At 42.9% G+C, this 22,155-nt stretch overlaps 1 protein-coding gene across 1 annotated transcript in view; it reads left to right on the top strand.

Moving 5' to 3' along the window:
• LOC142217740 (putative ATP-dependent RNA helicase DDX60) overlaps positions 1-22,155 on the top strand; it is a 99,154-nt gene that overhangs the window by 5,753 nt on the left and 71,246 nt on the right. The window contains exons 4-10 of the mRNA XM_075286111.1: positions 726-915; positions 2,615-2,953; positions 4,326-4,433; positions 8,109-8,222; positions 17,088-17,240; positions 17,992-18,127; positions 19,454-19,606. Coding sequence (XP_075142212.1) covers positions 726-915; positions 2,615-2,953; positions 4,326-4,433; positions 8,109-8,222; positions 17,088-17,240; positions 17,992-18,127; positions 19,454-19,606 — 1,193 coding nt within the window. The remainder of the gene's footprint in view (positions 1-725; positions 916-2,614; positions 2,954-4,325; positions 4,434-8,108; positions 8,223-17,087; positions 17,241-17,991; positions 18,128-19,453; positions 19,607-22,155) is intronic.

Here is a 22,155-nt window from a genome sequence, read left to right as displayed (position 1 = left end):
GGTACAGCCTGAATCTCACGTCAGTAAAATAACTGTAGATAAAACTTAGTGTCCCTATGTACTGGACTAGGCGCTAGAATATTTGACTGTGATGGGAACTGCTTGATACCTTTATAGTTCTTGAATATGACAGACTTGTGAAAAAAATGTAATAAAAATAGAATTTCAGTCACTAATACTTCATATATTATATTATCTAGAAATATCATAGTTTACTATGTACTTGTATACAGTCATAGCTACAAGAGATGAGAGCAAAAGATTGATTTGCAAAGAGCAAATTCAACACAAATTTTTCCAGTCTCAGATGGCAACAAATCCAAAAATTGGTCTAAGGGTGCATTCACATTACGTATACTGAAGCTTATTCTGAATGTAAAACACGTTCAGAATAAGCAGCGTATAAAGCAGCTCCATTCATTTCTATGGGAGCCGGCATACGAGCGCTCCCCATAGAAATGAATGGAGCTGCTTTATACGCCGCTTATTCTGAACGTGTTTTACGTTCAGAATAAGCTTCAGTATACGTACTGTGAATGCACCCTAAAATTGTCACGACCAAAAATCCTAGTTGAGAAAAGCTGGGTAAGCTGTCACCTTGCATTTCTGGATTACACCAGATCCAGGTCAAAAGAATATACTGATACTTTGGACAAAAATATATAGCAGTATATTATGCTCATACTGTAAAACCACATGCTCATAAGTTCTTTTCCTTCCTTCAGTTTTGCAAGTCTTCTTAATGATTACGTGGAGTCTGATGTCTTTGTTATTGATGGAGATTCATTATTATTTTCCTGTGCTATTGACAAATCCCTGAAAAAAGGACAGAGTTTACATTTCTTCTTCTTGGTGGAACGTTTCTTGCTTAATTTAACAAATAAAGGAGCAAAATATGTTGTTGTTTTCTTCCAGGTTGGTAAAGTGTGCTTATAAATCAGTATTGTATGTGACAACGTGAGATAAAAGTACACACAGAGTATTCGATAAATAGAAGATAGCCCTTAGCAAACTACTAACTAAAAGCTGACCATACATGTTAAATAGTTGTTGTAATAGTCATATACCCTCTTTCCCCTGATATCTACTGATATTGGGCATTTAAGAAAGCTGAAGAAAAGTCCTCTTAAGGCTAAGGCCTGATGTTGCAGAAACGCAGCTTTTTTTGTTGCAGATTTTGTTGCATTTTTTTTTTAGACAAAGCCAAGAGTGGATTGAGCAAAAGATAGAATTAGAAGCATTTCCTATATATTTCCCATTCCTTTTGTAGCCATTCTTGGCTTTGGCTCAAAAAACCGCCACGAAATCTGCAACAAAATAGCAGAATCTTCGCAATGTGGGACGTTAGCCTAACAGAGCAAAAGAAATAGTGGTCCCAGGTAGGGTTGAGCCGATCTTGACTTTTCAGAATCGATTTTGAAATCCGATTTCCGATAATTTTTCATTCGAACCCGATCTCGATCCCAATTCCAATCCCAATGCAAGTCAATGGGATTTTTTTACTAATCGGAGATCAGATTTTAAAAACAATCCTATTCACTATACAGCATGGAATCTAACAATTGAACATTTTAATTGTTAGAATCCACGCTGTGTAGTGATTTTTTTTTAATCTCTAAGTAGCCAGAGGATTTTTTTTTAATCCTCTGGCTACTTAGTCCCCCCTGGTGTCCACTTACCTGCAGAGATGGCTGGTCCAGTGCTTGGTGTTCTCGTTCTTCTTCGCCTTGCTGCCCCCGCCTTCCAGGTTAGGAGAGTGTGGGCAGGTACTGGGAGGGGAGACGTCCTGTACCTGCCCACAATCCCCTAAGCCACAAGCCCTGCCTTCTTCCAAGCTCTTAAAACACTAACCTGGGAGGCGGGGCAGCGAGGTGAAGAAAAACGAGAACACCGGGCACTGGACCAGCTGTCTTTGCAGGCAAGTAGCTACTAGAGATGTTAGCTAGTCTCCTATTAGAATGAGTGGACGCAGCCGGCATGCAAGGGGTTAAGGCTGTGTGCCGGCTGCTTCCATTCATTCCTATGGAACCGCAGCGAGCCTTCACACTAAGTATACACTCCGCTCAGAATGTGTGGAGCGTATACTCAGTGTGAAGGCTAACATTGTTAGCTTTTCCCCTTTTTCGGAATTCCGATCGCGATCGTGAAATTTTCTCCATCGCCGATCGGAATCCGATCTTTTCCAAACACGATCACTCAACACTAGTCCCAGGATGTTATATGAATCTAGTAGCTGTATTGTTACGCTAGGTTCACACTTGCGTTCAGATTTCTGTTCTTTGGGTCCGCTTGGAGATCCAAAGAACAGAAACCGAATCCACATAAGAAGCGGCTAACCATGGACCACATAGACTATAATGGGGTCTGCTGGTATTCCTCCCGAAAAATGTGCAAAAATACGAAGAGAAATGTTCTGTTTGCAGGATTTTTCTCTCCACGCTTTTCAAACGGATTTGGGGACGGAAACCCTAAATGTAGTCGGAACATTAGTGTGAACCTAGCCTTACTTACTCAGGTTGCATTGTCTCCTCAACTGATAATACTGAAATACACATTCATTATTAAATATATCACTTTCCATGTTTCTGTTACATGTGTTTTGTACTATACACAGGATATCGAACAAACATATTCAAAGTATCCTGACTTAAAGTCCTGGCGTACTCAATTGAAAATTCACCTGGAGAAAAATACCAACACAACTGTGTACACATTCTCAAACTTTTTCTCTGAACAATGGAAATCTTTTCTCAGGGACCAGTGTCCTTACTTTTTGATGGTTTCTCATAGAGGATTTACACTTGAACAAACATATTTATTAAATATGCTGATGTTAGAGTCCCTGGAAAACAACCTTGATGTTGTACTGACCGCTGGACAGGAATTTGATCACCTCAGGGTTTATGGATACCATATCAGGTCTTCACTTCGGACCAAAGCATTCATAACAAGGGTAAGAACAAGTTTAACCACTTCAGTACCGGGCCATTTGTGGTCCAGGACCAGACACATTTTCAGGTTTTTTTGTATGTGTGGTTGTGAGGGCTGCAACATTTTTCCCGTATGTCTCAGTCAACTAATTTTTGCGTCACATAGGGCTTTATTTTTATGTTGTTTTTATTTTCGAATGTGTTTTCATTTTTTTTTATGTCCGGGAAAATATAAACATAATAGGAGGGAAATTGTGTCTGGTTTTCAATTTTTTTTTTTTTTTTTATTTAATAACACAAAGTGTCACTGAAAAACTTTACAAAATAGTTTTTCCTCTCCGTTACGGTAATTTTTATTTTGTATGGTGTCATCGGGGGTGGGGCTATAACCTTTAATAACGGCGTTTTAGTAGCGTATTATTTTTATTATTATTATTATTATTATTATTATTTTATTTACAATTTTTTAAAAACTTTTTTATTATATATATATATTATATATATATATATTTCAGATTGTGTCCCCATAAGGTCATAAGAGACCTTTGGGGACATTTTATCACTTTTCTTTTGTACTGGAGGCTGATCCCCTGCAACTGGGGCTGGTACATTTAGACTCAGTTGCAGGAGCAATACAGCCTCCTGCACGCTGTATACACAGTATACAGAGCTGATCTGGGTCCTGGGTCCTCTTGCAAGACGCTGCTCCCGGCAGATCACGTGACCGCCGGGTCAGAGGGCGGCTGCGTCATGGCGACGCCCATAGTCGTGTATACAGTGCTCATTAAGTGCTGTATACACAGCAATCAAGATGGCAGGGAAGGGAATAAACCTTCCCTTAGGTCCACTTAGGTACACGAAAAACGGAAACCCAATCCACTTAAGAGCAGTTACCCACGGAAAACCGTGGATCCCATAGACTGTAATGGGATTCACCAGGTTTCCACACGAAAATTGCAGACTGTTTGAATTTTTCAAGTGGAATGAGGAACGGAATGCCCGAATGGTCACTGAGTGCAGATGTGAACCTAGCCTTAGTAGTAACATGGGTACATAACTGCCATGGTACATGGGGGTCTTAGTATAAATTGTTTGAGGCAGATGCAGCCTCTTTAGTATTTGCCTGGCACAGTGCTGTACATTTATACAGTGGTTCTGCTTGGTATCTAATTGGAATGACCTGCGATCAGGCCATGTGACCAATGAACGTGATTTCACAGGGTCTGTGAAACGGATGGATGACCACTTACTAAAGGTAAGTCATAATATAAGAAGTCCAGGAAAACCTGTTTAATTTCAAGAATGTATCTTACTTAACTATATGGACGCTGTAGCGGATGTGTTGCATGTACAAAGGATAATACAGACTAGATTTCATTTTTCTACTTTCTTTAGGTAAAAGAAAAGTTTGAAGAAACTCAAGAATCTGTTATTAGGATAAAGAAGCATAACTCATCCAGATCTCTCTTTGAGCAGCTAAAGACAATGAAATGCAAGGAACAGGTAAAAACATTCATGCCATGTATTAAACTATGTTAATAACAGTTGATACAAATAGACACACGTGCACACTTTAAGAATTTTTACACAATTTTGCTAAACTATCAGGTAAATGCTCGAGCTGAACAATAGCTGAAGTTGTCCATTATTTACTGTATTTTTCAGATGATACGACACATCTGACTATAAGACATACCCATAGAAAAAATTGGAAAAAAATTTCCTATTTATTTCCTTTCCTATTAATCTAACCTTCCCTGGTGGTCAAATGAAGTAGAGAGTCAACTAGCAGGGGGTACGATGGTGCATTATACTGTGTGGGGGATACTAATGGGACACTAAAGAGCATTATACTGTGAGGGGGCACTAATGTGGCATTATATTGTGTGTGGGGTCACTAAAGAGCATTATACAAAGTGGGGGGAGCCATGGTGGCATTAAACTGTGTGGGGACACTAAGGTGGCAATATAGGAATTATAATAAGCAAAGAACAGTAATGTGGCATTATATTGTGAAGGGGCACTTACTTGACATTATACTTTGTGGGGACACTAGCATGGCATTATACTGTGTTGGTGAGCACTAAGAAATTTTATACTGTGTGTGTAGGGGTACTAATATAGCATTATACTATGTGGGGACACTAACGTGGCATTGTACTGTGTGGGGTCACTACCATGACATTATACTCTGAGAGGGGGTATTAAGGAGCATTATACTGTGTGATGAATAAAGGAGCATTACACTACTGTATTGGAGGGCATTAATGGGATATTAGTGCCTCAACCAACACTGTGATGCCCAAATTGTGGCCTCCACATGTTATAATAAACTACTGGTGTGTCTGTCCCCCCACAATGTAGTATTAATACCCCCCTCAGTATAATGCTATTTAGTACCCCCACAAACAACTCACTCTAACTGCAATGGGGAGAAACACTCATCTCCTGATCACTGCTCCACATGCCCTGATACTTTACCACTACGACAGGAGGGATCAGCAGTCGTCCCTGCTGCCTGCACAGAAGTTGTATAGGCAGCAGGAACTATTGCTGATCCCTGCTGTGGCTGTTGTGAGGCTTACAGGACAGCAGTTTGGAGTGTTTCTCCTGACTCTCCAGTTCGGAATCAGTTGCCTGGATAGCTGGTGGCCACCAGCTGAGTATTCTTGATCTAGAGCAGTCTTTCTCAAAGTGGGCGATAACGCCCCCTTGTGGGCGCTGGAGGCCTATAGGGGGGCAGTAAAGGGCACAGAGAAGATTGGGGGGCGTTGAAGAGGTTTAGGGGGGCAATGGCTAATTTAAAGGGGTGGTATCATAACAAGGATCCTATCTATACTGCTTGTTAATGTGGATTTAAGACTTTTCCTAAATACACTGCTTCAGCAAAACTTCTTTGTTTGTCCACTATCTTACTTTATTCACTTCATTCATAGACAACATTTGGTTGCAAAAAATTTGAGTGAGCGCCTCTCTCAATCACTGCAATATATCATCAAAGCAGTCAATAAAATCCGAAACAGCTCTTTAAATGACAGATTATTTAATCAGCTTTGTGTTGCTAATGATGAAGATTTCAACCGATTGCTATTTCACACAGAAGTGCGTTGGTTATCAAGAGGTAACTGTCTGACTCGATTTTACAATCTATTTGACTCTGTGATAGAGTTCTTGGAAAACAAGGACAAAGAATTGCACGACAACCTCATCACTTCAAAGAATGATATTGCGTACTTGACAGACCTGTATAAATTATTTAATGATGTCAATCTCCAACTTGAAGGTGACGACTTGAATTTGATTAAAACAAAAAATGTCATTGCTGCTTTTGTAGCCAAATTGCTCTTATACAAGAATAATATCGGCAGACGTGAGTTTTGCAATTTCCCTAATTTGTCATCAGTATCCTTCAACAACGACGACTTGCTTGTTTACTGGACGAAAAAATGTTTCAATTAAAGCGGGTATGTGTACAGCAATCTAGCACTAAATCAAAAAACGACCAGGGTGTCAAGTACACTTAAAATATAACTTTTAATATTGTTTAATTAAAATCTCTCTGTTTACAGCAATAATCAATTTAAGTTCAAATAAAGATTCTAAGACCACTATTCAGATGAGTGCGTCTCATTATTTGTATCCTGAAGCTGTGTGATTAGCTGTATCTAAGACTGTGTGGACAAGCACTTCGCCTGGTAGGCGTGGTTCCGTCACGTGATCGGGAGTGTGCCGGGAATCCATTGGGCGCACCTCCGCATGACGTGGCAATGAAGAGGAGGAGTTTTGTGTATAAATCCCCGAGTGTTAAAGCGCCCCTCGCGGCTTACCATCAAAGCCGACCGGGTGCATCTGACCCGTGATTGCGCTTCCGTACTAATGGTTCAAAATATTGGCCTCTGATGAGCTACTGATAGAGAGCAGAAACGCGTCAGGCAAAAATTTATTTTAACTCAGTCAGATGTGTGCTGGTGTGGAGCTTGTGTGAAGCTTATGTGTAAGCTGGTGGCAGACTAGATCCTCCTACAATTACTATCCCAGTTGGGAGCGCCTCTCCCCCAAAAGCAATGTGGAGCGTGTATGTAGGCTATATGTTTGCTGTATACAAGTGTTAATGAGCAAAATAGCCTAGACGATTGGCTACACAGGGGAAGGAGGTTTGTGTGTGGGGAATATAACACAACAGTGTCTGCATGAGAGGGAACTGTTAGCTGTCAACGTATCAGTATAGCATTTGTCTCGAAGTGCTTGTCCACACAGTCTTAGCTACAGCTAATCACACAGCTTCAGTATACAAATAATGAGACGCATTCATCTGAATAGTGGTCTTAGAATCTTTATTTGAACTTAAATTGATTATTGCTGTAAACAGAGAGATTTTAATTAAACAATATTAAAAGTTATATTTTAAGTGTACTTGACACCTTGCTTGTTTACTGCCAACATTTGGAGAACCTCCACAGTGATTTCGCAGAACGATTCCAGGACATTTTAAAATTGCAAATACCGGACTTGGTGTTGGATCCTTTTTCAAATGTCAACACAGCAGGATCACCCCAGCTGGAAGAAGAACTCATAGAACTGATAACGAACGAGGAAATAAAAATAAAATTCAAAAATGGATACCAAGAATTTTGGCTACAAAAGCCAATCCCGCAATTGTACCCTGGATTGTGGTCCATTGTTCAACGATTTTTGATAGCATTCCCATCATCGTATTTGTGTGAACGTGGATTTAGTGCTGTGGCAACGTTGCTAACTAAAAAGAGAAATCGGTTGCAGATTACCGAACGCGGTGACTTAAGGCTGTTTTTGAGTAAATTCGAGCCTGATATTAACAAACTTGTTAAAAATCATCAAATTCATCCTTCACATTAGATTAGTTTTAAAATTAAAATTGAAATGTTTGTTTTAAAAACATGAATAAAAGTTTTCCTAATATTACAAAATGGTGTTTTACATTACCCTCATCAGAAAGTCTTATTTTCACATGACACACATAATTTAATTATTAACATAATGACTGTGATTGTGATTCGTAAGATGTAGTAAAGTAAAAAAAATTTGGGGAGGGGGGGGCGCTAGAAATTAATTAATTTTCGAAGTGGGCGGTAGACAAAATAAGTTTGAGAACCTCTGATCTAGAGCAATAGCAGAATAAAGTGTTCCTCTCTTTCATAGGTGCAGAAGTGCATTTCTCTTCTTCCTACACATCAGACCGATGCACGGGCAATCACATGCATTGTGGCATGCTCCATGGCACTGCAAATACATGATCACTCTAAAGGCAAACAGGTATAATATGCATGTAGCATAAAGAACTCATTTGCCAAGTGGGACATGCATCCGGCAACACAGTGACTTGATCTTCATGTTCATATATTAAAGAGCTTTTCCAGGACTAATAAATGTATCACCCATCCTTATGATAGATCATGATCATCTGACTCCTAGAGCACCTAAAAGTGGCAGTTTGAAGAGGTCATGGAGTGTGAGCGTTTAGCCATCCTACATATAAGTCTGACTAAAATGAATGAGGTTGACCTGCAATACTAATTCCAGGCATTATACAATGTATGGTGCTGTGTTTCATAATCATTTGTCTAAATACTGCACCCCTTTCAAACTGTCACGACCTGAAGACTTGTAATACAATTGTGTGTGTTTTTCTGGTGGGGTTTGGTCAGGGTTTTGATCCGGTGGTTTGGGGTCTTCTGGTGGTTTCCGTGCCGTTGCGTCATCTGTTTGGGAATTGAGGGTCGGCCTTCAGAATTTACTTGAGGTTCTTTGGATCGAACCTCTGGTGTTGGTTGTTACCAGTATCCTATGGGACGATTCTGGGGCCTTTATTAGGAGGAGGTCTGGCTTCACTAGTTGCCGGTTTTTGTTGTAACCAACTTGAATTTGTGGCTCAGGGAGGAGGATTGTTTTGTGGAACTACAATTCACTGACTTATAGATAGTGCGTACTTCTATTTACAAAAATTCACTGAAGGGAATATATCCCAAAGGAGTACACTAATTATTTAATTATAAAACTTCACCTTTATTTATTGTATTGATAAAAACACCAATAAGGTAAAAACAAATAATGAGATCCGGCCGCCTGGGCAGTGTGATCACCCAAGTACAACAGGTGTGCTAAAAGCTGAAGCAACACCTTAAAGGGGTATTCCATCTACATAATTATTTTTTAATTTGTAGATAATTAAAAGTTAAACATTTTTGTAAATATAAGTAATTAAAAATTCTGCAGAGTTTTAAAGATTTTCTCTAACTTTCTTGGTGGTGACAGTCTGTTATCTTGATTGGTTGCCATGGATACGACCACCAATGCAGAAACTTTCTAAGGTCAGAAAATCAGCCATGATGTCCTTATTGTGGCCGGGATATCTTCTGATACATGTAGAGTCCCTGCCTGATAACCCAGCTACAATAAGAAAATCATATCTGGTTCCTGACAAGTCTCAGACCATAGAAAGTTTCTGCATTAGTGGTCGTATCCATGGCAATCGATCAAGATAAAACACTGTCACCACTAAGAAAGTTAGAGAAAATCTTGAAAACTCTGCAGAATGTTTAATTACTTACATTTGCAAAAATGTTTAACTTTTAATTATCTACAAATGTAGATATGATTATGTAAAGGGGAATACCCCTTTAAGGTAAGTGGGGTCTATTTGAGGGCAATTGTGTATTCCACAGTTCTAAATTGCCCCTACCACTATTACCCTCACTCCCTATCCATTTCAATTCAAATATGCCAGATATTTGATGGTACTGAATGTTATTTCACTCCAATGACTACAGATAGATGTAACACGGTGAAAGTCTCCCCCTCCCCCCTGAGGCTACTGGCCTTATGCCACACCAACAGGGAAGGAAGTCGGACAACTATAACACCAATAGTCAAGGAGCTTCAGACCTTCATGTACTAACTTTTCTGGGTGAAGTTGCAGAAAAGTTAGTTATATGCCAGAACATGAACAAATACACAATTGCCCTGAAATAGACCCCACTTACCTTAAGGTGTTGCTTCAGCTTTTAGCACAACTGTTATACACACTGCCCAGGCGGCCGAATCTCATTATTTGTTTTTACCTTATTTGTGTTTTAATCAATACAATAAATAAAGGTGAAGTTGGTACTATTCCGTTATCGGGCCAGCAGCAGCGTAGTTCAGCACCAGCATGGGGACAGCAGCGGTCAGCAGTTCAGTTCAGCAGCGGGAATTACAATGACATCCCATGACTGCTGGCCCAATGCTTGTGCCCAGTAGCCAGTACATCGATGACCCCCATCCTTCTCCTCCCTCCAGTGCTGCCCTCCAGCTCTCCTTACATCTACCCCGTACCCTCTCCCCGCCACACAACTAGGCCGATGCTGGCCCGATGATAGAGGCCGTGCTTGTGTGTAGTAGGCAGTACATCGATCGATGCCCTCATCCTCCTCCCAGTGCTGCCCCCCAGCTCTTCTTACATCTGCCCCGTACCCTCTCCCTGTAATAGGCCTCACCGTAAATCTTGAGCAACGAATGCTACTAGTTAGCCGCCGGACGCTGGAGAAAGTTTGTCCCTCCGGCTCACCATAGCTCCCTGTTCCTATAGTCGGCGTTGGTGCATCCCTTGTCAGGGCCTGGATTGTGCCCCGGTGTCTTTCCTTTCGGTCTCAGTACCAGCGCCAAGGTGAGGCCTAGTCGTGTGGTGGGGAGAGGGTACGGGGCAGATGTAAGAAGAGCTGCTGGGGGGCAGCACTGGGAGGAGGATGAGGGCATCGATCAATGTACTGCCTACTCCACACAAGCATCAGCCTCTGTCATCGGGCCAGCATCGGCCTAGTCGTGTGGCGCGGAGAGGGTACGGGGCAGATGTAAGGAGAGCTGGGGGGGCAGCACTGGGAGGAGGATGAAGATGGGAGGGGGGTCATCGATGTACTGGTTACTGGGCACAAGCATCGGGCCAGCAGTCCTCGGATGTCATTGTAATTCCCGCTGCTGTCCCGGTGCTGAACTGCGCTGCTGCTGGCCCGATAACGGAATAGTACCGTGAAGTTTTATAATTAAATAATTAGTCTACTCCTTTGGGATATATTCCCTTCAGTGAATTTTTGTGGAACTACAACTGACTAGGAAGTGGTGTGAGTGTTGCCTTGTGTGTGAGCCTGGTTTGTCCCTCTACACTTCTACTCTGCCCTGTCCTTCAGTTCTGTTTGCCTGGCACTATCTTGTTGTTTGTGAGGTTTGGGTTCCAGTTTGTTTTTCCCCAGTCCTTTCCTCACCTCTCCACTGTCCCTCTCCTCATTCTCTTGTTACATATTGTGTTGTGCTGCTTGTCTGTTGTCCAGCACATCCCATCCTGTTTGTTTTGTCTGCAGCTGCACCTTGGTTTCTGTAGGGGTGACCACCTTAGTATCCCCAGTCCCTGAGGGCTCGTTCACATCTGCGCCCAGGTGTCCGTTCTGCAGGTTTCCGTTTCCTGCATAAAACTGAGCAGGAGACGGAAACCTGCAGGAGTCTTTCTCACCCATTCATTTGAATGGGTGAGAAAGCTGTCCGGCCGTGAGTGGCAGGGAGCATTTTGCGCTCTCCGCCGCGAAACCAGGTTTTTTAATCCGGACACAGAGTCGGACAGCCGGACCGCTCACCGCCGCTCACAGCCGGACCCGGTCTGTGCTTTCCGTCTTCTGGCATGCAGAAGTCGGAAACCACAGAACGGAAACCCGAACGCAGGTGTGAACCTAGCGTTACTCTCTTGTAGATCTCGCCCTATCTGTCGGCTAGGCCTTCGTGTTAGAGAGCCAAGAGTTGTCAGGGCCAAGGCTAGCTTGAGAACAGCTGACCACCACCCACAGGCAGGGCCTAGCTAGCCGCAGTAGTGTCAGGGAAAGTCTCCTTCCCCTGTTCCCTTAGCGGTGCAGTCTGCAGTCCAGATTCTGGGTCTGGGCATTGACACAAACGTAACACAAACATCTCTTTGGTGGGGGTTCCCGCTGTCAGGCCTAGCACCACACCTCTAATGAAGTGAGGTGAGGCGACTGCCTTAGGCGGTGCTATGTCAGGGGATGGCATTTTTACTGACCTAAGCCAGTCCAAGACAGGCTGCTTTAAAAAAAACAAAAAAAAAAAAACAAGCTGCGTGCGAACAGTCCTGGGCTGGCTTAGCTTTATCAGCAGGGGAATCGAATGCTGGCTTGGGGCGGCCCTGTGGACACAGCGCTGCTTCATCACTCACCTATTGGCAGCAGTGCTGCTCCAGCGGCCGCCCCCTATCCTTAGCAGTAAGCAGGTCTCCCTGCCTGCTCTCCACATCCTATCGCCACTGCCTTCTCTCCTCCTCCACCCCCTCCTCCCCTCACGCCGGGTGATGTGGCCACGTAAGCTCAGGCCCGCACCTGACGTGTGTCTGCCCTCCTATGCGGTCTCCAGTCATAAGACTGCTGCGCAGGTTGGAGAGCAGAAGTAAGTAAGCTTCTGCTGCAAAAATATAGTAATAAAAGTGATTTTCCAAGTATTTATCCCCTTTTCATATGGATAGAGGATAAATACTATAATGATGATGGGGTGGGTTGGGGAAGGGTTGGAGTGCTGGGGGGGGGGTTGGGGAAGGGTTGGAGTGCTGGGGGGTTGGGGAAGGAAGGGTTGGAGTGCTGGGGGCGTTGGGGAAGGGAAGGGTTGGAGTGCTGGGGGGGGGGTTGGGGAAGGGAGGGGTTGGAGTGCTGGGGGGTTTGGGGTACTGGGGAAGGGGGAGGGTGACTTTTGGGTGTCTGTCTGCCCCTTCCTTGGGCTTGAGAATTGTTTTTTTTTTTCCACGGTTAAAGAGGAACTTTCATGAGTTGGGGCACATGCGGTTTTATATGCTGCTGGAAAGTCAACAGTGCGCTGAATTCGGCTTTCACGATCTGTGCCCCAGGTGAAGAGCTATCAGTCAGTCAGTCAGGAACGCCCTTCTTCACAGCAGCGCCTATAGCGCTGGATTGTGAGACCGGGGAGGAACGTCTCCTCCCCTCCTGATAATACTCGTCCATAGATGAGTACTGGGGGAGGCGTTTCTCCCTGGTCTCACAGTACAGCACTATAGGCGCTGCTGTGAAGAAGGGCATTCCTGACTGACAGGAACGCCCTTCTGATGGTGAAAAGCTGCAGTACCGGTACTGATAGCTCTTCACCTGGGGCACAGATCGTGAAAGCCAACAGTGCGCTGAATTCAGTGCACTGTCGGCTTTCTAGCGGTATATAAAACCACATGTTCCCCAACTCATGAAAGGTCCTCTTTAATAATAGTTTATGAGTGTGCAACTGTGGGGCATAATTGAGCTTGAAGGGTCCACTGTGGCCCCTGCAACCTCTATTATGCCCCACAGCGCCCCCCCCCCCCCTGTAAACTCTATTATGCCCCAGAGTCTATTGTACCACTGTGGGCCATAATATAGGATAAATTGGAAGATATCCAGCGCCTTCGGTAGGTTAAAAATTAACTTTTATTGTTCCATTAAAAAAATAAACTTAACAGACTACCAAAAGGTAATGAAACAAAATATACTTTGCGTACAAAGGTTGACAGCTACGCGTTTCAGAACCTTACTAGTTCCTTCGTCATGGCGTTCTGAAACGCGTAGCTGTCAACCTTTGTACGCAAAGTATATTTTGTTTCATTACCTTTTGGTAGTCTGTTAAGTTTATTTTTTTAATGGAACAATAAAAGTTAATTTTTAACCTACCGAAGGCGCTGGATATCTTCCAATTTTTCGTATTTATCAGTGGATCAAGGTCCTTCCACATCCGAGCAGCCTGTGGAATGGGTGTCGACCATAACAGGGTGAGCGGAACATACATCTATTTTTGCTGCATAATATAGGATGCTGGAGCTGCTGTGGGACATTATATATGGGGTTTGGGTGCGTGGAGAAGTGAGGAGTCAAAGATGTCTGTGTTACAAACTTTACAGAGTCAAGTCACAGCTAAAAGAAGTGGTCATGGTGGTCCAAAGGGAAGAGATGGGAAATGTGGGAAGATGTCTCCTGTGAGTATTACTGCACAAAATATTACTGCATTGTATTTATTGTAATGTTACCGCTAGCACCCCCAACCCCCCCGCTGCCTGAGGCGGATGATCAAAAGATGAACACCCCCCGCCCCGGACTCAATACCAGGGGGGGAGGGGGCGTCTTATGATTGTCTGCCTCAGGCAGCAGAGAGGCTAAGATCACCACTGGTCAGGCCCCTATCAATTTGATATTGATGATGTATTCTAAGAGTAGGTCATCAATATCATGGACCATAAAACTCTTTCAGGCTAAGGCCCTACTTTGCGGAAACACAGTGTTTTTTCCTTGCTGCGGAAATGCATGCATTGTTGGCTAAGTCCCCGCATTGCAAAACTACAGCCAACTAATGCAGCGGGAAAAAAACAAAAAAAAAAACATTGTATTTTACAAAACCATCACATGATAAGACCTGTGTAAAAGCATGTTAATTTTAGCTGCAGAATCTCAAGCTTTTTCCTATAGGTTTAATAGGGGAAGAAAAACACAGAGAAAAACTGAGCAAACACAAAATGAAGACACTGCAGAAAAAAAAGTTTCACATTTTCACTGTTTCTTAGCTGCGTTTTGCTACATGAGGCCTTAGCCTTAAAGTCTCTGCATAACATAGGCAGAGGTCACAGCACTAGCGCAAGATATCAACTTGAGCTGCTTCCCCCTTCTTTAAACACCTTCAAAGACTTTTCTTTTTGTCTCTGTAAAGTCATTTCTTGCAGGACATGTATTTTTTTAATAGTTATATATTTAAAAAACAAAACACCGCAATGTTGGCATTGAATTTATTGTTTTTATTGCAGCAATCAACATTAGATAACAATATAGCGAGAATGTTGTAGTTCTGTTTGTTCTCGCCATGACAATATAAAATATCAAGGTATAGTGTACATTGTTACTCTTGTCAGAATAAAATATTCATAATGGGGACTTGCAGTTTTTATTTTTTAACATATTTTAAACAAACAGGAAAAGCTTTAAGGCTACGGCCCCACATTGCAGAAACACAGCTTTTTTTGTTGCAGATTTTGTTGTTTGTTTGAGCCAAAGCCATGAATGCCTACATAAGGAATGGGATATATATAGGAAGTTTTTATATTTCTCCCTTCTGATCAATCCACTCCTGTCTTTGGCTCAAAAAACCGCAACAAAAAAAGCTGCATTTCCACAATGTGGGGCCCCAGCCTAAAGGTGTTTTCCAGGTAAAAAATATACATTTTTTAAAAGGTTTGTTAGTGTTATTAATGGCTTAAAAGTGCACCCATATACTTTTAGCAGTGTGTTGAGTTATTTCTGGGTGTCTGTAGTATGTTCTGCATTTGTTTACAGGTGTAGCTTCCTACTATGTAACTTCCTGTGTTACACCCCCCTCCCTGTCTCCCTAGCTAAACTACACTAAGCTATCCCACCCTAACTATGCTAAGCTAGGCTATCATGCCCACTGATAGCCCCCCTGTCCCATAGCATCATACTTGCCTAGCTTCCAATGTAAAAGCCGGCACCTCTCCTCCTCTTCTCTGTGTGCAGCCTGGAGACACTGCGCACAGACCAGAATGAACTGTGAGGCATGTGCATTAGAGATAGAGGGCCATCTCTGCTGCGCATGTCTTGAACTCACCTCCAGACTGCGCAGGCGCTGGAAGAAAGGAGGGGAGGAGGACCCATTCCAGACACAGTAAGACACATAAATATTGATGGGGATGGGGGGGTGGGGGGAGCACTCCTGACGTTCCTTTTCGAAAGCGCTGAAACAGAACATCGCCAGATTATTAGAAAGTGTCCCTGAGGCATTCACATGACCCAGGGTATAGGTAACACATTACTTTTTTTTTAAATTGATGTAAATTAGAAGTTAGGTAGGGGGAGAGAGTTTAGTTAATAGGTAGAATTAGCTTTTTTCCCCAGACAACCCCTTTAAAGGGGCTCTATCAGCAAAATTATGCTGTATGAGCCCCACATATGCGTGAATAGCCTTTAAAAAGGCTATTCAGGCACCGCTAATTCAATTTTAAAACCCTCGCCCGTTTTAAAATAAAACTATAAAAACATATATGTAAATCATACCTGAACGTGCACGCTGGGCGGTTGTGCACCATCCAACGTCATCTTCGGTCCCTCCTTCCTCTTCTTACTTCTTCCAGCGAAGTCCTCCTGTCCTGGCTCTTCTCCACCTTCATCTTCTTTTCTTCCGGATATGAAAACGTTCGCGAGCGTACTGAGTATGCTCGCATAGTCCTAAGGATACTTAGAACTACAACAAAAATGGCGGCGGCGCGTGCGCAGTAGCACTCCGGAGGGAGCACTACTGCGCACGCACGGGATTTGAACACAACCTGCTGGAAAACCAGAAGATGAAGGCGGAGAAGAGCCAGAACAGGAGGACCTCTCTGGAAGAAGAAAGAAGAGGAAGGAGGGACCGAAGATGACGTCGGACTGTGCACGACCGCCCAGCATGCACGTTCAGGTATGATTTAAACATATTATGTTTTTATAGTTTCATTTTAAAATGGGTGGGGGGTTTAAAATTAGATTAGCAGTGCCTGAATAGCCTTTTTAAAGGCTATTCCCGCATATGTTGGGCTCATACAGCATAATTTTGCTGATAGAGCCCCTTTAACGCTAAAGCCACAAGTAGCGGGCCACAGTAGAAAAGCGCTGCGGGAAAAAACGCAGCGGCAACACATGACCCATCCATAGGATCCGTCATGAGTTTCTGATCTGTGGGGGATTAAAAGGTGGTTTCCAGAAGCTACTATAGAAGAAGGGGAGTGGAAGCAGCTCTGCTATTCAAGTAATTGGATTGGAACAACAGTTCCCAGACACCACTGCTATGCAGCAGATGGGGCTGCAGCTTTACTCCTATTACTTGAACAGAAAACCATGTAACATATGTTATAGCAACTTGAAATGGCATAGTACCTTCTTAAAGGCACAGTGCAATAGTAAAGCAATGCCTGTGAAAATTGAATAAAACTTTCAGAAACTTTATTCCACATGAACAACAATACTTTTACACATGGAGGTCTGGGCCCACATAGAAAAGTAAATGTACAGATAGGACTGTTGTACGGAGAAGTTGTACAAAGTACAAAATTAGAACCAAGATCATTTTTTTTTCTTTTTTAAGGATGACAACCTGACACTGGAAGAAGCGAGTGACCTATGCAGAATGCAATGCCTCTGTGTGGCTCTGATGATCACTTTGCCACTTTCTCAGCGAGCAAGAATAAGAAATCTACACGCAAAATGGAACAAAAGGGTTTCCTCATTTAAACACATGGTGAGAATTATTTATTAGTTCACTAGTACAGGTGTCAGTGATACAATATATAGAGTATGGGAGAATTATGTCACAAATGATGACGACTTAATGCAGATCTATATTATCTTTAATGAATTTATTACACACTTAGACACCACATTATTACTAATACTGTAAGTGGAATGACGAAAACCACAGAAAAATCACTACATAACAGTGACCAATAGGGTATATTGTAGTTTTTATAAAGGAGAAAACTGAAATCTGTGCGGTTTTCAACAACACTGTGTAAATGATGTTTCCATAAATTCTATGCTCTACAGTGTAACATTCAACTATGTTGAGCATGCATATGAGTAATAAAATGGGAAATCCCAGGGACATTTAAACAATATACACTCATTGACGAAATTGACGGCATGTAGTTATTCTCAGATGGATATGTATGTCAGACAATGGAGAGTAGAGGACTAGTCCAAAGTCATGAAAAGGGACTGGAGGGGTAATGTAAACTACAGACCACTATGTCCTGGGTGGAAAAACCTGGCACAGTAATAGGGGACTCTCACTGATATTTTCCGTGGAGTCTATTCTCTCTGTGTATACTTTTGCTGTTACAGGTTTGCCAATCTTGATAACTGCAGTAGTCATCAAACCAGTGTCATACTGGCATACAACATCATGCAGGATACTGTAGCTGTATTAGGTATTGAGTTGTAAACTGATGAAATTTACCTTCTGATTATTTTTTAACAATCTTTTTTCCTAGTTCACTTTATGCGAGGAATTTGCTGTGACACAGATGAGCGATAATCAGAGAATTGACTGGACTTATGTCTCCGACATAAGTGATGATTTACTACTAACAAACATTGCATATTATTGTGAAAAAGAGAACAACGCAGGTATTTATGTATCATAATGCACAATACACTCCCTACGTACAAATGCTGTGTCAAAAAAAAATCCCAAACAAATTACACTCTTTTTGATTTGATTTATGTATCAGGACACAGTAATAAAAAAATCTGATCCTTAGAACGTCTTAAAATGAGGTCAATACTAGAGATGAGCGAACAGAATGAAATATTCATTATTCGTTTCAAATAGCCGGTCAATATTCGACTATCCGAATATTGGCTGATGCTTTACTTGCCCCATTTTATATGAGGCTATTTATGTGTAAAAACTTGAATTCAGCTTTCCACCATGGATTTTTGGAGACAATTTTGAGGCAAAAGAAAATCCTCTCCTAATTCTGCCATGTAAATATACCCAAATTGTCTAGATAAAAGGATAAGAAACTATTCAAAAATGGGGGAAATTAATACATGATAAGATGAGATGAGTAGTATTCGAAATACTCGTACTCGATCGAATACTACTAGCTATTCACAGTAAAGATTCGATTCAGAACCAGCGTTGATTTGCCGAATGCTATGTATAGCATTCGGCAAATCAACGCTGGTTCTGCAGCAGGCTCGTCCTTGCTAGTCGGGAAAGCTGGCAGCTTGCGGTTACGAGGGAGCTTACTTTTTCTCATAGGAATGCATTGACCAGCATTGATTGGCCAGTGTACAGCATTCGGCCAATCAACGCTGGTTCTGCCGGAGGCTCGTCTGTGAGGAGGCGGAGTCTAAGATCAGACCACAATGGAGACTTTTTATTTGCGCAACTGCAAGCGCTGGGCAGTTAAAGCGCACGGACCCCATAGACTATAATGGGGTCCATGCACTTTAACTACACAGCGCTCCTCCTAAACACTCTCCTCCTGCTACTCGTGGACTTGGTGACTCTCCTTTAGTCGAATAGTGGTTTCCCATGAAACGAGCATTTTTTCCCATAGACTATAATGGGATTCGATATTTGATTGAGTAGCCGAATATTGAGGTTCTACTCAAAACGAATATCGAATCTCGAATATTTCACTACTCGCTCATCTCTAATGATAACTAATGGTGGTCCCTGTATTAACTACATATAGATAATACAGCACCTATCATTGTAATGCTGACTGTGCTGTAAATGAGTTGACTACTGCAAATAAATGTCCTACAAAACAGGATGAGTCAGATTAATATTAGACATAGTGATCAGCATATAAATTGCAGGATTTTAAGCTTTTAAGATGTTTTCTTAAAATATTGATATTCATATGAAAATTGTTAAACATTCTTAAAAATATAATATAACAAATATGTTAACATAATGTGAAATATGTTTTAATTTAGAATTTAACCTGGAATTTGGTCATGAAATAAAACAACTGTATAAATGCCTCTGGGAAACAGTATTGAAATTAGTCCCAGAAAATGAAGCTTTGCTGTCCTATGACCTCCGAAAGACATCAAAACCTTTTCTATCCGAAGACTCATCTGTACAAGGTACTCAAATAATCCTACAGTATGTGAGTGATTTGCTATCTGTGACCATATAAGTAGCATCTTACCTCTGAGGCCTCGCTCACATCTGCGTCAGTAATCTGTTCGGGGGAGTCCATATGGGGAACTCTCCCCCCATCCCGAACGGACTACCGAATGCATTGGCAAGTGGTGTGCAGTCAAAGCACTCAGATCCTATATACTATAATGGGGTCCGTGTACTTTCTGCACGGTCTCCGCACGGAGAGGAAAGTAGTTCACAATCTAAAATGTAGAAAGCACACGGACCCCATTATTATTATTATTATTTATTTATATAGCACCATTAATTCCATGGTGCTTTACATTTGGGGGTTTACATACAATACACAAAATATACAGATAGATATAATACTAACAATGACCGACTGGCACAGTGGGTAGAGGGCCCTGCCCGCGAGGGCTTACAATCTATGAGGGAAGGGGGTAGAGACAGAATGAGAGGGGGAGACAGTTCAGATGGCAGTGCGGTGATAGTGTTATTGGGGGTTGTAGGCCTTCCTGAATAGGTGAGTCTTCAGGGCCTTCTTGAATCCTGTGATTGTGGGGTCAGTCTTATGTGGCGTGGTAAGGAGTTCCAGAGTATGGGGGATGTACGGGAGAAATCTTGGAGACGGTTGTGTGAGGAGCGGATGAGAGCAGAGCGGAGTAGGACCCCATGACACAGTTTTTGCAAAAACCGATAGAAGTTTTTTAAACAGAAATTTCCAGGTTCATACAGTGTGCTGGAGCAAAAAAAGTGTCAAAAACCACATAAAAAAACTGGGTCAAAAAGTGTGTCAGGCTAAAAACCACATCAAAAAACTCTTTCCTAATTACTGAAGCAGATTTTTTCAGCTTGCAAAAAACTCTGTATGAACTGACCCTTAGACTGTCTAAAAGTTCTTATATTATTCATTAATGGCCTCATGGCTTATTGAGGGTTAGTGAATTTGAATGCTAATTTTAATACAAAACAGCAGCATGGCCGCAGCCCTGTCCAGTAGCCTTATACAGTACTTATGGCATGTGCTCGGTTCTGTAAATATTATTTTTCCAGTGGCTGAATTGGCTTCAATATAGGATTGGTTGACTGAGCATATTGGCATCATTAAACCGTCCTTATGCGGTATGACTATACACATGAATATATGAACATCTGCTTGGTATTACTCTAGCATGTCTCCACCTTCACAAAAATGTATCATGTTACATCTCGCTAGCGCCCCCCTGCTGAGGTAAAGTGAAAGCTGAGCTCTGGTTGCTATGAGCAACTATACCAGTCTGCCTGTGAGACGGTTTTCATTTCTGAGATGTGCGCTCCTTCAGGTCATAGTGTGACACTGAAAATTTTACTTTATTATATTTTACTTTTGTGTTTGGATGTTTGTGTGTTTGGATGTTTGTTCTTCAATCACGCATATACGGATGAACAGATTAGCTTGAAATTTCCCACACAGATTACTTGGGTCTGGGTTTGAAAGATAGGCTACTTTAAATACACGTACACCACTGGACTTTGCTGCCGCGACCGGTGATTTTCACGGAGTAAGTCGCTGAAGGACCTGAGATGACGTCATCCTAGGCCCTTTAGGCTTTCATTCAGTTGGCTGGCGGTACTTTGTGGGTGGCGCTATCCTTTGGGCAGCAAGCAGAGGAACATGGCGTCTTGCACACCTCCGGCGCGTCCCGAACAAACCGCCGTAGTGTGTGGTCGCCATAACTGCATTGCCTGCGCCGGCTGTGTGCGCTTACTGGGGGTCCTGTCTGATCCACCACACATGCACAGGAGGTCGCTTGCGACACTGCCGGAAAGATTTGTTCGGCCTGCTGTCCCGCAGTGGCATAGGGAGTCTGTGTGTCAGTCGGCGATGTCGCGTCCCAGGCTTCATTAAGTACGCAGGGAAGGGGGTGTCATGGCAGGGGATGTTGGGGAGGGGGGGTGCTTAGGGGTGGTGGTTGCGGGGGGTGCCTGCCAGGTGGGGGACACACGAGGAGGGGTGGTTAAAGGGGGGGGCGGGACAGGGGGCCTGGGGAGGGAGCACCAGGGGGCTGAGGAGGGACAGCTGGGGGGCTGAGGGAGGGAGAGGGGAGCCGGTGCGCTGTGACAAAGGGCACAGGGAGAGGAAGGTTCCGCAGGGGGTGCCCTGGGAAGGGGAGGGCAGGGCTGTGAGATAAAGAGGGGGGACGCGGGACAGGGAAGGAGTAACATCGCGGAGGCCGAAACGGGTGATGGACAGGGGGGGAGCCAGAGCAAGGCGGTAGGTAGAGAGGCCGCAGGGACAGGCGAGGGGCAAATGGGGTCAAGGCGCGCAGGGGTCAACGTGTGGCCACACGAAGAGTCCTAACCAAACACCAATGCCTAAATATAAGAGGCACAGCGCCAACGCCAACCCCCAGACGAAGTCGCGGGCAGATGCTTGTTTACTATATTTTTCAAACAATTTAATATTGGGATAATTATAAGTAGCCCTATAGAGTAGAATGCAATTAGAACTGTGATGGTGAATCATCAATAGGGTTAAAAATAAAAA

Source organism: Leptodactylus fuscus, chromosome 1, assembly GCF_031893055.1.
Source record: "Leptodactylus fuscus isolate aLepFus1 chromosome 1, aLepFus1.hap2, whole genome shotgun sequence".
NCBI lineage: Eukaryota > Metazoa > Chordata > Amphibia > Anura > Leptodactylidae > Leptodactylus > Leptodactylus fuscus.
Note: the sequence above shows the minus strand (reverse complement) of the source record. Positions and strands in the feature narration are given on the sequence as shown.